Raw genomic sequence first — 20,001 nt, 5'->3', positions numbered from 1 at the left:
GAGGGTTGAAACTGAGATTTGGGAAAATTGATCTCGAATCCCAAACTTTGTAGGAACCAGGTAGTCTGTTGGTTCGCTACAAAAACCCCTTGAGACGTGGAATCTTTGATGAGCCAGTCGTCGAGGTAGGGAAACACCTGAAGACCATGATTCCTTGGAGCTGCTGCTACCAGTACCAGGCACTTGGTGAACACTCTGGGAGACGAGGCTAGGCCGAATGGTAGTACTCTGTATTGATAATGCAGATTCCCCACCCGAAATCTGAGGTACTGACGGGAGGCCAGGTGAATGGGAATATGAGTGTAGGCCTCCTTGAGATCCATAGAGCATAACCAGTCATTCTGCTCGAGAAGGGGATAAAGGGATGCCAGGGGCAACATTTGAAACTTTTCTTTGACTAGAAATTTGTTGAGAGCCCTGAGATCCAGAATGGGTCGCAGATCGCCCGTCTTCTTCAGAACAAGGAAATAACAGGAGTAAAACCCCCTGTTCTGCTGTTCCAAGGGAACTGGTTCGATGGCATGGAGACGAAGCAGAGCTTGAGCTTCCTGAAGAAGGGCGGTCTGGGAAGGATTGGAAGGATACTCTCTTGGAGGAAGCTCTGGTGGAACCTGAGTGAAATGAAGAGAGCATCCTTCCCTGATGATGGTAAGCACCCAGAGGTCGGATGTAATTAACGTCCATCGGTGGTAAAAATGATGGAGATGACCTCCTATAGGCAGAAAATGAGACAGTCAGAATGGTGGAGGTTATGCTCTGTTGTAAACAGTCAAAAAGGCTGAGAAGCCTTAGGTGCAGCAGAAGGTTGAGGTTTCTGTTGCTTCTGAGGTTGCTGTTTCTTAAGAGGAGGGCGAGTATAAGGAGCCGGCTTTGGAGCAAAACATCATTGATAGATAAGAGCAGGGCGTGCAGGTTTGGCAGGAGCTGGCTTTGGCTTAGGTCTGACAATAGAAGCGAAGGATTTTTCATGGTGGTTACCTCAATAGATTCATCAAAGAGGTCATTGCCCTCACAAGGAATATTAGCTAAGCAGTCTTGAAGATTAGGGTCCATGTCAATGGTACGAAGCCAGGCAAGACGACGCATAGCTACAGAGCAAACAACTGCTCGGGCAGACAACTCGAAGGCATCATAAGATGATTGGAGGAGATGCAAACAAAGTTAAGGACTTCTTGAAATTCAGTGTATTTGAGTATCCAAATAATTCAAGAACTTTGGTAGTAAAGAAATAAGGAATTCAAAATAAGTGATGAACTGAAAAATATAGTTGAGGACTTTAGAGGACATCATAGCATTTTGATAGATGCAACATCCGAATTTGTCCATAGTTTCACAATTTTATACCTAGAGTCCAATTTGCCTGGAACAGCTGGTATGAAAAAAGGTGTTTCCATGCATCGACCAAAAGTCTGATTCAAAAACTTATGAAGAGGAAGCTTAAGTGACTCCGCCGGAGATTGAGGAAGATGCATGACTTCGAGATACTCCTTAGATTATTTAGATCCAGTGTCTAATTGAATATCCAAGTCTACAGCCATCTGACGAAGGAAAGATGAGAAAGATAGCTGATCTGCCAATGCTTTGCCTCGAGAAGGACTAGAGGACATCGAGGCAGCTTGGGTCGAAAATGAAGCCTCGGCAGGAAAAAAGGCATCAAAGGAACATGGTGACTTGGACGAGGCAATCGAAACCGGGATATCCTCGAGGTCTGGCATTGGAGACCTCGAACGAGGAGTTGGTGGTCTAGTCAAAGTTGGGGTAGATCGAGACTTAGTTGAAGAAGGTAATTCTTTGGAAGAAGAACTATGTCTTGAAGGATGCCTCGAGGAAGGCCTCGATCGTCGGTGAGAACTGTGCCTGGAAGCAGATCTCGAGGATCGAGGAGACTTCGCCTCGGAGATGGAAGCAGCCGATGCCATCAAAGAATGGATAGGACTGGAGGCTGTAGATCGAAGCTCCAGAGGCTTGATGGAGGAACCTCGATGCATTCCCAAAGACTCTGCTCCTTGTATAGAGTGTGAGGAGTCCTGCCGAGGCACAAGCAAAGAATCTGCTCCTTGCTTCACGTGCTTGGATACCAGACCAGACACTCGCAGAGACTCTGCTCCCTGCAAAGAGTGCATAATCTCAGACTGAGGCAAAGGAAGCGGCTTGACCTTGCAGGGTCTGCTGAATGCCCAGGCTGGATAAGAGGAAGCAGTTTGGGTCCCTTATTTGTAAGGAACTGAATAAACTGCTTTTCTAACATGGTCTGAAAAGAAGCTGGCAAGGATGGATCCGCGTCTGAAACAGGACCATCTGCTTTGGCTGGAGGTTCCTTCGAGGTAGTGTGGTGTGCTTTGACCTGGGAGTCTTAGGCACTTTAATCACTACCGGTGGAACCGACTGCTGAGCTATTTGACCTGAGGAAACAAGGGAAGATACAGCAGATGATGTCGAAGAAAGAGCCGCTGCAAACGATGAAGGTCTAATGAGGCTCGAGATGGAAGCAGTAGGCACAGGAGGAAACTTGGTAGGAGTCGAGGCCGAGGACGCCTTTGAAGTCGAGGGATCAGTAGAAGATTCCATCTCGAAGAGCTTGTCCACCAAAATACAATGATGATTGAAAGCACAAGGCTGAAGCGTTTGGCAAGGCAGGCACGACCTAGGATGATGTTTCGGCCTAAGACACTTAAGACAGCGACGGTGTGGGTCCATAAGAGAGATCGCGCGCTGGCACTTGCTATACTTCTTGAAGCCCGTGGCAGGCTGGGACATAGAAGGAAAAATAGCCGCCGCAAGATCGAAGTCCTCGGGCAGTGGCCAAGCGGTCTGTCCCGAAAAATGGACGGAAGAGGAAAATTAAAAAAAACAAAAAACTAAAAATGAAAGAAATAAAATAAGAACAGCGATTCGTGAGGAAAAAAATACAAACCGCGGTTCAGAGAAGGCACAAGGTAATGAAGTTAAACGCAGAGAGTCAAAGACAGACTTCTCGGCTCCACGGAAAACTGAGAACTGAGGAGATGCGCCCTGCGCTGGGCGGGAAGGCACTCGCGCATGCGCGGTGCGGGCGACTCGAAACTTTGAGTTTCTTCAAGCAAGTCTGCTTGTGAGGCTTTCGCATCCGGGCTCCGTCAATGACGTCACCCATATGTGAGAATACCTGCCTGCTTGTTCTAGAATAAATGATTGAAATGAAAGTATTTATATATTTGTACATAGTTTTTTTCAAACCAGTGATGATACAGGTGGCTTAGGGTACTTGTGTAGTCCCGGCTGCCTGTGTATGAGGTTTGTTTTTATCTGTTTTTGTATTTATTTTTTATGTCGGTGATGTTTTTGATATTGTATGAATGAAGCCCTTCTACTAAACTGATTATACAATACATTTAAGATTTATTCTTTTTGGACATATACGATTGTATCCCTTTAAGTATTAGGTTTATCACAACTCAGGAAAGACACCCAGCAAACATAAGAAAAAACCCAGGGTGTATTCAAAAACAACCTTTTTTTTTAACCGGGTGGCGAGACCATTTTCGGTAAGATCATCCGCAAGGAGATCCCGGCTAAGATCAAAAACAACCTTAAGTCTTCATGATGATGAGAAATCCAAAATTATCTCACAAGAGACATGTAAAAGACCTGACATGGCACCGTGTTTTGGTGTAAATGCCTGTTTCAGGGATCAAAGACATCTGTATCACGGCAAACACAGCTCAGAATTTGTGAATATAATGTACAAATATAAAATTATCTCTGTGCTCAAACTTGGTTAAACCTTTTTCCTATTGGTTTAACTGAGCTTGAGTATGGAGAGTTTTTGTGTTTGTACCTCATATATTATATTCACAAATTCTGAGCCATGTTTGCTTAAAGGCACATTGTGATACAGATGTTTTAGATCACTGAGGCAAGTGTGATTTCTGCTGAAACACAGTGCCATGTTGGGTCTTTTACAAGTGTTCTGTGAGATAATTTTGGATTTCTTATCATCGTGAAGACTTATGTAATCAACTGTTTTTTGACTGCATCCTGAGTTTTTCTCCTGTTTTGCTGGAAGTCCATTGTTCACCCCCACTTTTTTCCCTCAACTTTCTGTCTGTGAGGTTTTTCTTCTCCCTTTTTGTTTTCCACCCAGGAAAGTCACACCACGCAGAGAGATGGGCAAAAGACAAGTGCTTTATTTTCAGAACTGTTTCAAGTAAATTTTGAAGAGTGCACCAGTGAGAGTAAATCAAGATGACTTGCATCAACTTTCATTAAGTGAACACTAGAGAAAAAGGGGTTACAACTTCTTCTCTTCACCACCCTTTTTCTAAGGCAACAATACATATCTCTTTGAGCAGAACCATTACATAAACAGCTACATCATACAATACAGTATGCAAAGTCCTTCTCTGTCAGGAAGCCATTGTACACATCAGCCACATTTGGCTTTCTAAACTTGATTAGGGTTTCAGAGTTTAATCACAGCTTATTTCTTTAATTGACAGCTTTTGAATAAAGTATTTTTCACAAGTGTGTGCAGATAGGGATCAGGGAGGGGGCATATGTTGAGTACAGAAATTACTACATTAAATAACATTGCACAATCAACCGCTAAGGTTAATTTAGTACAAAATAACAGGTATTAAAATGTACCAGTGCTAGTGGTTTTACATTAGTTTATATCACTAATTCTGGAGGGAAAAGGTTTTGTTTTTATTTTTTTTAATAGGTATATGCCTAAATTACAAAGCTGCACATTAATGGCATAATGATGCGGAATAAATACATGAAATCTAATAAAATATTAAGCACAAACAAGTTACCATGGAAACAAATTTTACAACCACTTAGCTGTGAAGAATGACATACAATTGCAGGGAGCATGTTGAGATGGCAGTCCTTCTGCCAAATGGTTATTTCCTGAGGTGGTGTTACTGGTCAATACTTTATTAGAATGTAGGAGAGCTTGGGCTGAGAAAGCATTCCAGCAACATTGCCACTAGCTAGAATTTTGCAATGTCCTGAAGTCAGCAGGTGGAACGGATATATTTTTGTGTCTTCTTTTACCTTCAATTTAAACAACGTTTCTTCTCTACCCCTATCTTCCCCTCAAAGGCTGTCTAACATTCACTGCTACATTTGTTAACAGACTGAGTACAGAAAGAGCTGCAGAGGAAACTTAAAAAGCTTTGTTATTCTCCAGCACCCTTGTTCACCTGGCACAAGGTTTGCTATATCTTTTTTAAAGTTTATTTTTCTACCACAAGTGCCAACACTGTAAACATCTTTATAATTTTCAACCAAACACTGTCCATTAATGAGGAAAAAAGCTAAGGAAAAGTGGGAACAACCTTGTGTATAACAAAAACAACCTCTGATTCATAATTACTTATATGACTTTTTTTTTTAAATAAAGAACTATGGCCATGCTACAGCTATGAATATGTTGATTGTGCATGTCAGTCCTGGACACCATTTTTTTAAGAAATACATGATAGAGGCAAACCCCCCTCAAAAAAAAAAAACAACCCCAAAAACCCCAACAAAAAAATACCCTAACAATGTAAGTGACAAGAAAGCATGTTCTTATCTCAAACAATAACTTTCTGTACAGAAAATCTAGACACAACTATACAAGACCTGTACCTTTAAGCGATCAAGTTTCTTTTATTATACAATTTTATGAACTGAACTGAATGTTCTATGCATTTACCTGTACATGTGAACATACCTTCATTTTTTTAGCTATAGTTTTTTTTTATGTAGGTCATGAATAAAATTTTACAAGTCATAATAACTATGTATAACCTTATTGCCATAAGGACAATTTCTACAAGGGGAAGGAAGAAATTCACAGGCCAATGACATTATGCGCAACCAGTACATTCAAACATTGTAATCAAGGTCACGGTATGAATATTCCCTGATCTCACAAATGCCATTTCCTCCTTTACAGTTTGAGCTCATTAGCTATTTTGGATGCAATGTTCTTGAACGCAATGGAGGTGCCTGATATGCGCTTGAAGCGGACACCATTGAGTGAGAGTCTTGGCAGCTTGCAGACCTCCATCTCCCATTGCACCAAACTGTCCTGACGAGCATCACCATGCACACAGAATAGCAGGAATCGCTCCTTCTGCTCATAGTCACAGTTATTGGTGTCCAGCACCTTCCGGATTTCTCGCATCATATCATTAGGGTCCATTGAGCTGGTGGTCTTCATGCTCCACGTGAACCTCAAGGAGCGTGGCTTTGAATCTTTGAGTTCCTCTTTCTCTCGCTCCTTTGGTTCACCAGAGATGCTCCTATAGCAAAATAGGGAGAAAAATCCCACCCCCAACAAGTAAAATGAGTTCAAATATTTAATTGCTTGAATGGTTAGTTCTTGAAAGCTGAATTTGTTTTCTTTGCATAAGACTCATTTTTAGCCATAAATTGTATATGTAGGTGTACTATGTATACCGTTCAGTAAATTATATATAATGTATGTGACTGTCTCTGGAAAAAAGTGACTAAAGTAGTGGATCCAAAATGTTTTCATGGGTCTATAAGCAATGTGCCAAAAATTAGATGCTTGAACTTCTGTAACATTTTTATTTTTTCACACAAAAGAATGGGATTGGGACGGTTTGTATTACAAATTTTTCAAACAGAATTTATTAAAATCTCATTTTTTTGTTTCTGGTGACTTTAGTCGCCTTTTTCCAAAGATGGTCACTTCCCCCCTCCTTTACAAAGCTGCGCTAGCACTTTTAGCGCCGGCTGCCATGGTTAACAGCTCCGGTGGTCATAGAATTCCTATGAGCGTCCGATGGCGCAAAAAAATGCTAGCGCGGCTTTGTAAAGGAAGGGAATGTACTCTATGCACTGTACTAGACTGTACATATTACAACACAGAACTGTGTACTACGCTGATAATTCTAAATTGCAATATCACATGTAAAGCAGGAGAAAAGCTTATGCACTGCACCTCTAAAATGTCTTACATGAAGAGAATTTTTAAGATTGTAGGACTTTTGAGGAAAGGAATCTAAGAGGCCCTGGCTGCCACTACATCCTTGCTCTACTGTGCCCCCAAAGCTTAGGGCTCCTTTTACTAAGGTGCGTTAGGGCATTAGCGCACGGAGTAACAAGTGCTACAATGTCGAGCATGCTAGACGCTAACGCCTCCATAGAGCATACATTAATATTTTTGTCTATTGTGTGGTTTTGCGTATGCTAAAACTGCTAGCACACCTTCATAAAAGGAGCCCTTAGTGTTCTAGTAGTATCCTATGGCTCTCTATGGTGTGTGATATATTGAGGTTTTGCCTATTTCATGCTATCCAGATGATGTGCCCTGAATAAATAAAGAGGTACCAGTGCAGAACTACATCAGTATGAACTAGCTGGCCTGCATCTGCATGGGAAACCCTTTATTTGAAATTTACCACACATGCTTCAGGTTCTCTTGATCTCTTTTGCTTTCAATGGCCTGGGTGTTGTTGTTATTTTTTTCTACCACATTCCCCTGGTTTATGAGAATTATTAAGTTCTTTAAAAATCATGGTGTTACACAGTAGAAAGGCAGACAAGACTCTCACAGAAGGTAAACAGAGTGAGGAAGAAGAATTTCAAACTATTTTACACAATGCTTTTGCCTATATCCAAACATGTCTTCATGAACATATCTGTATACACTGTTACATTAGCTCTTAAGGAAAAAAAAACTAAGCATTTTAACTGCAAAAATGCAGTGTATAAAAGAAAACATCTGAATTATCATTTTAATCATCACTTGTTTCATATAGTATTACTCTCCAGTGACAAAGCACACTTTATAAAATTCAGACCTTCTGATGTGTGTCTGATCTACATCTTTCAGATCATATCTGCTCAACCTATAATTACAATAAATTGCTTTGTTTTGAGGGGGCCAGGTGCTAATCAGGTGAGGTAAGATTCCCATTCAGGTTTCTAATTTTTTTTTCTAGCAGATAGGAATGTAATTGACCTAGCAGATTATAAAATGATCACAGACCTGGTAGGGAGGTATCTGTTCGTTCATACAAAACTGGGGAGGATGGAGATTGTGCTGTATAAAGTGTATGTACCAGATATTGTTGTCAATCAGTTACTATAACTCCAGTAGTAAATTTGCGCTGGTAGCATAAATGCTCAAAAGCTTAACCCCTTATGGTCACTGGATATATTTTGAATGAACTGCAAAAGTACACATATAGTAGGGAAAAACGCCTCAGAAGCTGCAGGGCTAACGTTGCTCTGGAGCTATGAAGGGGAGCTTACATTACTCATTAACTCCCTTCCAGTCATCTATCATAGGCGAAACAACCCCTTAAATGTGACTTAAAGAATAGTCCAAAATCAAAAATTAAAAGCAAGCAACACTTATCTTTGCTTTAAAGTGGAGCAAAACTTCATATCGTGATGCTAGCGTCTCTTCAGCTTCCTCACTGAATTAATATAAAGCCGACAATGGCCAACGTTTCATGATCTACCGATTATTTCTTCGGGGATCTTAAGTGTTGTGCCATTTAAGTTAATAATATGGAAGGCATTAGTGCTTCCTGGTTTCTTTTCTAAGCCCAATAGATGACTTTTTGATTTTCTGAAATTACACTTTGAGGAGATTTCCTTCGTATCTCAATAAGTCCAATGTGCTTTTGTGTGTTTTTTAGTTTTGTTTGATGCTTTGTAATTATTCTTAATTGCTTTATCAAAATTCAATAAAGAGATCTGAAACCATTTGTTTTTGCCTTTCTGGCTCAGATATAGTAGCAATTTGGGCAGTTTCCATGGATTCTACTAGGCAATTTTAAGTGTTTTTGATCCTACTCTGGACAGAGGAGTGGGAAATCTTTGCTGCTAGTTTAGGGTAGAGGTCTGAACGGGAACGGTGATTGCGAGAATCCCGCAGGGACCCCCCCTCTCCAGCCCACGGGGATGGAAACACGGTTCGACTTACTAAATTCCAGCAATGCAGCTGAGAGACCAGTCTGGCACCACAGCAGAAACAGCCATGTTGAGCAGTGAGCTCAGCATGATTGGTCGGCAAGGCTAGAGCAGGAAGACACAGGATGTATAATTAGTGAACCGCCCAGCACCCCGCAGGCCCTGATACTGGCGAGACTCAAACTCGAAGAGACGACCCGAGGGGGCAGGAGACAAAGAATTGAGCGATTTTATTTTTTTTCAGACCCGAGCTGAAGACGAGCAGCAATGAGCACAGCAGACAGTTGGAGGTGCTTATCAACTGTCCTTCTCTTTCTCTCATGCTCTAATTCTTCCATATCCCATCTCACTTTTACTTGGTCTCCTATTCCCCATTACCACATTTCTACCACCTGTGTTCGCTATCTTCCTCTCACTCATGTGCTTTCTATTCCCCCAATAACCACATAATTCTATCATTTCCACTTCTCTCCTCACTCTTTCTCTAGCAGCTTTACATTTCCTTATTTCTTCCCCTTCACCCAACAGCGGGCAAAGGAGGTGCTTTGGAGAGGCAGGAGGAGTCAGGTAATTAACTTAAACATAAAAGAAACTATGGAATTAATGATCCTGATGAAATCTTTTTATTGTGTTTTATATTTCCATATTGTGTTTTATTTTTGAACTCATCTGCACCTTTTTCAAATAAAGATTACATCAGGATCATCAATTCCACAGTTTCTTTTGTGTTTGCGCTGCTGTTTTCCTTGTGGAATCTCTTTGGTGGAACCCTTTTTTTGTTTTCTGTTCAAGTAATTAACTTATAAACTCCCTCTTTTACTAAGGCGCGCTAGCTGATTTAGCGCACGCTAAATGCTAATGCGTCCATAGAATATAATTGACACGTTCTCAAGGCAAGTACGAGGTAGGAGCGCTACACAAACCTTTGTTTATATGATGATTGATAAAATTATATTTTATTAATTTTGCACCTTAGCACACGTGTATTCCCAGGATGGTGTGTGGCTAATTGTGAGCTTTGCTCTCTTTGGAAAAGCCCGAGAAGGTTAAGCATAGCACCTGGGGTCATTTTGAACTTCCTATGCATTAATGCCTATAACCTCACAGTGAGGATATACTTCTCTCATTATAATAATCTGGTTGATATTTTGAGGTTGTGTGATGCCCTTCCCTGTATATATTGGCAGGTCTGCTCTGTGAGAGTCTTTCAAGTATCTTTAGCAGCAAAATAGGGTTGTGGATTTTTTTTTTACTTTATATTCTCTGCAACTGGATAAGCCCTCAGGCTTCATTGATAATGCAGCCATGTTTAGGGCTTTACAGTCTAATGACTATAGAAAAAATCATAGCAACACTTGCAAAACCACCTGAATTGACAGTCTTTATGAGAATATGGCTGTTATATAGATTCGTTATCTCATATTTATCAGTGATCTAGAGATGGAAATAACTAGTGAGATAATTAAGTTTGCTGATGACACAAAGTTGTTCAAAGTTGTTAAATCACAAGAGGATTATGAAAAATCTCAAGAGGACCTTGTGAGACTGGGTGTCAAGATGGCAAATGATGTTTAATGTGAGCAAAGTGCAAAGTAGTGCATGTGGAAAAGAGGAACCTGAACTATAGCTACGTGATGCTGGGTTCTATGTTAGGAGTCTCTGCCCAGTAAAACGATCTAGGTGTCATTGTTGAGGATACATTGAAACCTTCAGCTCAATCTGCAGCGTCTGCTAATAGAAATGTTAGCAAATAGCATGTTAGGAATTATCAGGAAAGAAATGGAAAACAAAGATGAAAATGTTATAATGTCCTTCTATCACTCTATGGTATGGCCGTACCTCAAATACTGTGTGCAGTTCCGATTGCCGTATCTCAAAAAAGATATAGCAGAATTAGAAAAGATACAGAGAAGAGCAATGAAAATGATAAAAGGGATGGGATGACTTCCCTAGGAAGAAAGGCTAAGGTGGCTAGGTCTCTTCAGTTTGGAGAAGAGATGGCTTGGGGGGATATGATAGAGATTTATAAAATAATGAATGGAGTGGAAAGGGTAGATGTGACTCGCTTGTTTACTCTTTCCAAAAATACTAGGACTAGGAGTCATGTGATGAAGCTACTAAGTAGTAGATTTAAAACAAGCTGGAGAAAATATTTCTTCACACAGTGTAATTAAACTCTGGAATTCATTGCCGGAGAATATGATGAAATTGGTTAGCTTACCGAGGTTTAAAAAAGGTTTGGATAATTTCCTAAAAGAGAAGTCTATAGGCCATTATTGAGATGACTTGGGGAAATCCACTGCTTATTCCTAGGATACGCAGCATAAAATCTATTTTACTACTTGGGATCTAGCTAGGTATTTGGGGCCTGGGTTGGCCACTGTTGGAAACAGGATACTAGGTTTGATGACCTTTGGTCTATCCCAGTATGGCAATTCTTATGTTTTTATGATTCTGGACTTTTACTTCCAGGAATCTGTCCAAACTTTTTTTCCACACTTATATTAACTGCTTTACCACTTCCTCTGGTAACAAGATCCAGAACTTAACTATGTGTTGACTAACAAAAATATTTTCTTGTATTTGTTATAATTTCATGGGTGTGTTCCTTAGTAATTGTACTTTTTGGAAAGAATAAAAAATCAACCGATGATTAGCCATTCCAATTCACTCAAGATTTTATAGAAATCTAACATTTCTCCTCTCATCTATCTCTTCTCCAAGCTGAAGTCTTTAAGCTCTTTAGCCTTTCCTCATATGAGAGGGATTCTTCTCTCCTTAACCTTTTCCTTTCGTAATACATTTTATGTTACGCTGGTTCCAATCATAATTATTTTAGCAAAGTTTTGTATTCACTGTTATCATTTATGGCTATTGTAAACATAATGTAAATAAGTCATAAGTCTGTAAATTCAAATATTTTGTGTTCCTGTCGTGTACTGTATGTCCCATGCCAACGACATTTTTGGAATGTCCCGTCATCCGGGACACATGATAGGAAAAGGTTAGAAACATAGAAACATAGAAAAAAGCAGCAGAAAAGGACTGTAGTCCACCAAGTCTCCCTATTCCAAGTATCCCCTCCCCTGAATTTACTCCCTTAAAGATCCCACTTGAGTATCCCATTTTCTCTTAAAATCCGTCACACTGCTGGCCTTTATCACCTGGAGTGGGAGTCTGTTCCAATGATCCACTACTCTTTTGGTGAAGAAGTACTTCCTGGAGTCGCCATGAAACTTCCCTCCCCTGATTTTCAGCGGATGCCCTCTGGTGGTCGAGGGTCCCATGAGCCAGAAGATATCATCTTCTGACTCGATGCGTCCCGTGATGTACTTATATGTTTCAATCATATCTCCCCGTTCTCTTCTTTCCTCAAGTGAGTACAGCCGCAATTTTTTAAATCTTTCTTCATATGTGAGATCCTTGAGCCCCAAGACCATCCTGGTGGCCGTTCGCTGAACCGACTCGATCCTCAGCACGTCCTTTCGGTAGTGTAGTCTCCAAAACTGAACACAGTATTCCAAGTGAGGCCTCACCATGGCTCTGTACAATGGCATCATAACTTCAGGTCTCCTGCTGACGAAACCTCTGCGGATACACCCCATCATTTGTCTTGCCCTGGAGGAAGCCTTCTCCACTTGATTGGCAACCTTCATGTCCTCACTAATGATCACCCCTAGGTCGCTTTCCGCCGTGGTCCTAACCAAGGTCTCACCATTTAGTACATAAGTTCTACGCGGGTTTCTCTTACCCAGGTGCATTATCTTGCATTTTTTAGCATTGAAGCCTAGCTGCCAAGTAGTTGACCATTGTTCCAGCAACAGTAGGTCGTGTGTCATATTATCAGGTAATAAGCTTAATCATTTTGGTCATCCTTCTCTTTACCTTTTCTAATTCTGCTATATCTGGGGCAGTCTGTAGTGAAGCAGTGATATTCAATACAGTTAGCAGCTAAAGCTTGAGCTGAATATTTAATGGTGAATGTTAGGCTAAAAAGATACCTATTTAGGACTAATTAAGAGTGTAATTTACTAACAGTGTATGCTAATGCTGTTCAGGTGAGTTATTTACCATTCGGTTAGTCCATGATCCCCTAAATTTTTGACACAAGCTTTCTAACTAACTAGAGGCCATTCTTTCAGGTCCTGCAAAATTTTACAAGCCTCCATTAATTATCCTTTTAAAAAAGAATCATCTTTAACTATTGTGCTATCATCTAACTGTATCAATGGCTAATGAAAATTCTGGCCAGGTTCCAGCCTTGATTATTATTTAGTATTCATATTAAATACAAATGTTTTGCATGTCTGATAATTTTATAAAGTGCTTTTCTAATCACTGGACAGCCAGGTTCCTTGGAGCATTTCGAAGTACAAAAAATGTTTTTTTATATATATATATATATATATTTTTTAATAGCTTCACTGTAAGTGTCCTCCAGTAAAGCCTACTTAAAATTAATTGTTCAAATTTTTCAGGGGAGGAGAAAGAAAAAAATATATATTTAAAACAACAGAGCTTCAAACTTTATTGCTTAGTTTTATAAAGTTTACAACAATAAAACTTAAAAACATTTCAGACAAAGGGAGCTAAGAGCAAAGTATTAATAGTGGCTCCTCACCTTGAGAGGTCGGTTCTGCCACTGGCCTCCCCTTCACTTGGATCCCTCAAAACAAAGTTAAGGGTCAGATTTAATGATAGAGTTAAAATTAAGAGTCAAGAGAACCTAAATCTAGAAGGGAGTTAAAGCAGATGTCGTTTTTACATTTTTTTGTGCTCTTGTGAACCATGTATTTAATCCAAATGTTAAAGTTTATTTTGACATTATGCTTCATAGAGGAAAAAGAGTTTGACTTTCCAATTCTTCTGACTCTTGGTATGGATGAATTATTGATATTTGAAATCATCCAAACAATCATATACACTGGGAAAGGAAAGCTGAACCTTCTTTATCCCATACATGTAAAGAAACCTATAGATTTTGTATGCTGTGTAATATTCAAAAGTACACGCTGAATATAATAATGATCAGATTATCAATTAAAAAGTTTTATTGCTCCCTCATTATTTTGAGAGCTCGTCCAAATTCTACAAACCATTTGGAAACTACCATGATTGAACAGTGACACAAATGCTCTGGAACAGAATATGATCCAATTGGTTCATGCTCTGTATGATGACATACGTGTGCTAATCAGAACCAATAGGATCCAATGCATAATAGATAATTTATGATTGTTTTATTAAAATAACTGCTCCCAGATAAATATAGGCATTCTATACAAAAGAAAAACTTAAAATTCTTACCAAATGACAAGGCTAATATAGCTAAATCCATGGTAAAACATTGCACTAAAATTTAGTGTACAGATTTTTAACCCATAGCACAAAAATTGAACTGCACCTTTGATATAATATCTTAATGTTAAGCTGACGCCATGGTAGTTACAAATTGTGTTAAATGTATGCTAAAAAATGGTAAGTAGTTTTAACCCATACTTCAACAAAATTTTGTAAAAAACAAAAAAAAAACCCAAAACTAACTATATCAGAGGTTTTTGGTTCAGGATTCAGAATTTTGGATTCTAGATCATCAAACCTCAGGATCTCTGAGGCCATACAGAGCCAGAGTGCCCCCAACTTACCCCATCCTACTCCCAATACATCCCATTCTCAACTACCGTATTTTCACACATATAACGCGCGCGTTATACACGATTTTACAAACCGAGTATAACCATGCGCGTTATATTCGTGAGCGCGTTATCCCCTTTTTTTTAAACATAGTTCCCCCCCCCCCCGACGTCTGATTCACCCCGCAGGACCGCTCGCACCCCCACCCCGAAGGACCGCTCACGCTCGAACACGCACCCGCACCCCCACCCCGAAGGACCGCTCGCACCCCCACAGCCTCCCCATCCCCCCACCATGTAGAAGCTGCCTACCGTCGTCCTCCTACTTCCTCTGCCGGCGGTCCTGCCCCTTCTCTTAGCCCGACGTCAGAGAAAGGGCGGGACCACCGGAAGAGGAAGCAGCGTAGACGCAGGGCTAAGAGAAGGGGCAGGACCGCCGGCAGAGGAAGCAGCAGGACAACGGTAGGCAGCTTCTACATGATGGGGGGGTGGGGAGGCTATGGGGGTGCGAGCGGTCCTTCGGGGTGGGGGTGCGGGTGCGAGCGGTCCTTCGAGGTGGGGGTGCGAGCGGTCCTGCGGGGGGGTGAATCGGACGTCGGGGGGGGGGGGTGAATCGGACGTCGGGGGGGCATCAGGCTTTCAGGGTGGGGACAGGACTTCAAGGGGGGACAGGACTTCAAGGGGGAGAGGAGAGTCGGGGCGGGCTAAAGGAGAGTCGGGCTGGCCAGAGGAGAGTCGGGGCGGGTGAAAGGAGAGTCGGGCAGCATGCGCGGTATAGGGGTGTGCGCGGTATATAAAATTTATTTACATAAATTAGTTTCCTGCGTGCTATACCCGTGTGCGCATTTTACACGGGTGCGCAGTAAATGAGTGAAAATACGGTAAACCCTGCACTCCCCAATACATCCCCCATTCAGCCATCATTAATGTTGCCTCATATCTCCAACTTAGTCCCCAACCACTAAAAGCTGCTCATCTCTTCACTAATGACTACTGCCCAATTCCCCTAAGTAGGGTGCACTAATGTGTGAGGTAGGTGGTGGGACTCTAGTGGGGAAGGGGTGCATTAGTGGAAGGGAGCTGAATAGGAGGATTGGAGTAGGAAAGCTTAGAAGTGGTTGAGGTCAGTTTCTCAGGCTCAGAAATCCCATCTCAAAGTCTCATTTATTATGATGATTCCTACATAGATGTGCAGATTCCTACATAGGGTTCCTAATCTTGAGTTCTCATGTGTGGGGGCTCATATCTTGGGATTTTTAGAGCCTGGGGGCTTTTCCCCCAAGGGTTCTGAGTCAACTAATTTCTATCTCTAACCCCAGAGATAAAACAATTGATTTTTTTAATGCTTAGGCCCCTCCCAGTGCATCCCAGGATGCACCGGGAAGGGGAAGGTCTGCCATTTTGAAGAGGCAGGTCTGCCGGCAGGAGGGAATGGGTATCCCTCTTGCCAATCCTCAATTTAAAGGTACATGGGGAGTTCAGAGGTTCATGATGGTGGTTGCAGGGGGGATGGGGGCTCACAGTGGGGCCCTGGTGGCAGGAAGGAGTGGTCATCCCACCTGCCAAACTTCAATTTAGAGGTATATATGTGTATGTGTGTGTGGTTCAGGGGTTCACAGTGGGGGTCTGGTGACAGGAGAAGTGGGCATCCCTCCTAACGATCTTCAATCTAAAAGTGGGAGGTGGTCTGGGGGGTCTGAGATAGGAGGGACTGGGCTGCCCTCCTGATTTTTTTCTAAAGTTTAGAGGGTATGGGGGGAAGGGGCCGTAGTTTTTTCTGAGGGGGGGTCCCAGTACAACATTTTTGAAAAAATGGGCACAGATGTTGTGTGTATCAGGTGCACAACATCTCTGGCCATTTAAAAAAAAAAACAATCCTACTCTTCTTGCTCTGAACAGTTGAGTAGTGTGAGGCTGCTTCAGGACTTCCCCTGCCACCAAGCTGTTCAGGGCTTCCCCTGCTGGCTCTGTGCATGTGTCAGTTGCTTTCTCTGACTGACTGGATGGGATTATAGCAGACTTCCGTGGAACTCATTTGCATGTGAAATTGTTTCAACATCGATTGCCATTTACTGGCACCACAGCAACCCACAGGATTTTAACAGCAATTTTAGAGCATCTATCCCCCCCAGTGTCTGTCTACTGAGGAAATTGGTTTGGACATTGTCCACTCTCGCTACATGCACTGCTGAAAGAGCCTGAAGATGAAACTCTGCCCTCTGTGCTAAAGTAACCTTTCCCTCCAATCGCCTTATCTATCTGACATTCACTAATGTAATGTAACCACTTTTCCCCTAACTTCCTTATGGGCCTCCTAACTTATAAATTGCCTAGCGACTGTACTGGATAAATGTGATACAGAAATTCAGATTAGATTAGATAGCATTGTTGTTTTGAAAGTCTGTCGAATAATCTTGAGATTTTGTCAGGGCTGACAATGGTGAATTCGGGCCAGCCTCTATCGGCTGGGATACCCGTGCCTACGTCTTCATTTGGATTATTCGGTTCTATGTAGTCAAGCATACCATCAGCACAAACACTTGCACTCCAGACACCAATGGATCTCAGTTTCTTAAAAAAAAAAATCACTCATTTCAGGGAGGACTAACTCAGGTGTCCATTTGGTTTTGATATGACCATTAAGAGGAATCTAAAACCTACCTGCGCACAAACTTGGATGTGATCTTGCTTATAATACCAGTGGAAGTGCCCCTTCTAGCATGAGGGAATGCACCAGTGTCATGTGACGGTGATGCTGGTGGTCCATTGTAAGTGGCATTACGGCGGTCCCGTAGCTGCTCGCCATGGAAAGTGCTTCGACTTGAAGTCCCCCGAGGGAAGCGGGTTCGGTCTGGAGTGCTTGTGCTAATACTGTGGGCAGATGGGGAAGCAGCAGGCACTCTTGGAGTTGCACTGCTGAGAAACAAAGAAAGATTAAGTGCTGGAATGCCTCCCACTCTAATAATTGTCCATTAGACACTAACAGAGCTCTTTCTTAAAGACATGCCCAAGACAAGTACTAATATCTACCGATTCATACTGTGACTTTCAATTAAAAGAAGTTGCAAGTTGACTGCACACTAAGGGCCCTACAAAGATCTTTCATCATTCATAAAGCAATACTTGAAAAGGTCTCATAGCACCCTGGTCATTTAGTATGTCTTCCACTCTCCTATATGATGATTCCTGGACAAGCTCAATCCTTTATGGATGATGTGGAGAATACTGTATACACAAAACAGCTGTACATAGTGATAACCACTGGATATTTCTTTTTTTTTTTCCATTATATTTTTATTTTCAAATTTTACAAAAAGTGTACATAATAATAAAATACATTTGATAAATGCATGGTATCACTTTTATATCTAACACAATGTATGTCTGAATTTGATTTTCCCCTTCACCCTCCCCCCACCCTTTTATTGCTTTAATATAATATTTTTAATTTTCAAATTTTATAAAAGTATACAACATATTAGAATACAATTATTCAATAACATATTTATATCTAATACAATATATTCTGGATAAATTTATTCATTTTCCCTCCCCCCACCCTTCTATTATTTTTTAATCATATGTTACATTTTGTATCATATATTATAATATATTATATATAAATTGTTTTCCTTACCCCCCCTATATGTGTGTCATAAAAAAAAAAAATCTCTAAAAGAAGAAAAGAAGAAAAAGTATTCCATTATTTATTCATTACAGTATTTTGTCAATGGCCCCCATATTTTTATAAATTTATTATATGTCCCCTTTTGTATTGCTATTATTCTTTCCATTTAAAAAATATGGCATATTGTATTCCACCAAAATGTGTAATTTAGGTTGTTGTAATTTTTCCAATTATTAGTTATATGTTGAATGGCAACCCCTGTCATAATTAATAAAAGCTTATTATTTTCTGGTGAAATTTGACTTTTTTTTCTCATCATTGTTCCAAATAAAATTGTATCATATGATATTGCAATATGATTTTCCATTAATTTATTAATTTGTGGCCAAATTGAATTCCAAAAAATTTTAATATAAGGACAATGATATAATAAATGATCTAATGTCCCTGGTTCTAGATTACAGTGCCAGCATCTATTAGACTTAGAACTGTCTAGTTTTTGCAAACGAGTAGGGGTCCAAAAAGCTCTATGTAATAAAAAGAAGCATGTTTGTCTCATAGACGCTGACACTGTACATCCCATTCTCCAAGACCAAATTAGTGGCCATTGAGATGCATTAATTTGATGTCCAATCTCAATGCTCCAAATGTCTCTTAGACCATTTTTTGGTTTTTTAATTAAATATCCAGATATTAATTTATACCACAATGCGGCTTGATGTCCTAGGAAGTCTGCTTTAAAGCATAAGAACTTTAAACTATATTGATTGTTTAATGATTTCCATTCAGGGAACCCAACCTGAATGGCCTGCTTCAATTGCAACCATTTAAAACTTTGTGTTTTATTAAGACCAAATCTATGTTGCAATTGTGAAAAATCCAGCAGTTTACCTTCTGAAATAACATCGTCTAGAGATCTAATGCCTGCAATAATCCAGTTCTTCCAAAGGATTTGAGTTCCGCCAATTTTGATCTTGGAGTTTATCCATATGGATTGATTAGTTGATTTGTATATTGGGATGGGTGTTAATTTATCAATAAATCTCAATGTTTTCCAAGTATCCATTATTATTTTATTTTCTTTGTATCTTTTAGGTATATTAATACTTGGTATATGAACTAAATTTAGGGGAAACATAAGGCGCCATTCCAAATATAACCAATCTGGTGCATTATCTATAAGTTCTGGGAGGATCCAATACATACCCTGACGTAGAATATAGGCTTGATGGTACCTATAGAAATTTGGAAAATTTACCCCTCCCTCCTTAATTGATTTTTGTAAGGTTACTAAAGCTATTCTAGGTGTTTTACCAAGCCAAAGAAATTTTGTTAAAATTTTATTAAGCTTTTTATAAAAGGACCCCTGAAAATAAATAGGTATCATACTCATTTGGTAGCAAACTACAGGCAACATCATCATTTTAATAGTTTGAACTCTTCCCCACCAAGAAATATGTAATGGGTTCCATTGCTCACATAACTCCGTAACTTTTTTTAATACATATTTTTCATTTTCTTTTACAGTATCTTCAATTGTTTTTTTAACTTGAATGCCTAGATATTTAAATCCTTCTTCTTTCCATATGAATGGAAAAATATCAAATAATCCTTTTACACAGTAAACATTCAAGGGTATAATTTCAGATTTATTCCAATTAATTTTATAACCTGAAAATTTGCCAAACTTATCAATTAATTCCAATAAAGAAGATAAGGTAGACTCTGGGTTTCTCAAATAAAGCAAAATATCATCCGCATAAGCCGAAATTTTATATTCCATATCTGAATATGGAATACCTTGTATCTCCCTCG

At 40.2% G+C, this 20,001-nt stretch overlaps 1 protein-coding gene across 13 annotated transcripts in view; it reads right to left on the bottom strand.

The window, feature by feature from the left end:
- Positions 1 to 4,144: 4,144 nt before the first annotated feature.
- The window catches only part of MARK1 (microtubule affinity regulating kinase 1), a 229,325-nt gene continuing 213,468 nt past the window's right edge, over positions 4,145 to 20,001 (bottom strand). For 10 of the 13 annotated variants that reach the window (XM_033936868.1, XM_033936874.1, XM_033936873.1 and 7 more), the window contains 3 exons: positions 17,220 to 17,474; positions 13,547 to 13,591; positions 4,145 to 6,278 (listed from right to left, as the gene is read on the bottom strand). In XM_033936868.1, the coding sequence (XP_033792759.1) occupies positions 5,924 to 6,278; positions 13,547 to 13,591; positions 17,220 to 17,474 (655 nt within the window). In that variant the 3' untranslated portion in view covers positions 4,145 to 5,923. The remainder of the gene's footprint in view (positions 6,279 to 13,546; positions 13,592 to 17,219; positions 17,475 to 20,001) is intronic. The other 3 variants (XM_033936869.1, XM_033936872.1, XM_033936871.1) reach the window with 3 other exon arrangements.

The sequence above is a fragment of the Geotrypetes seraphini genome, chromosome 3, assembly GCF_902459505.1.
Source record: "Geotrypetes seraphini chromosome 3, aGeoSer1.1, whole genome shotgun sequence".
Lineage (NCBI taxonomy): Eukaryota > Metazoa > Chordata > Amphibia > Gymnophiona > Dermophiidae > Geotrypetes > Geotrypetes seraphini.
Note: the sequence above shows the minus strand (reverse complement) of the source record. Positions and strands in the feature narration are given on the sequence as shown.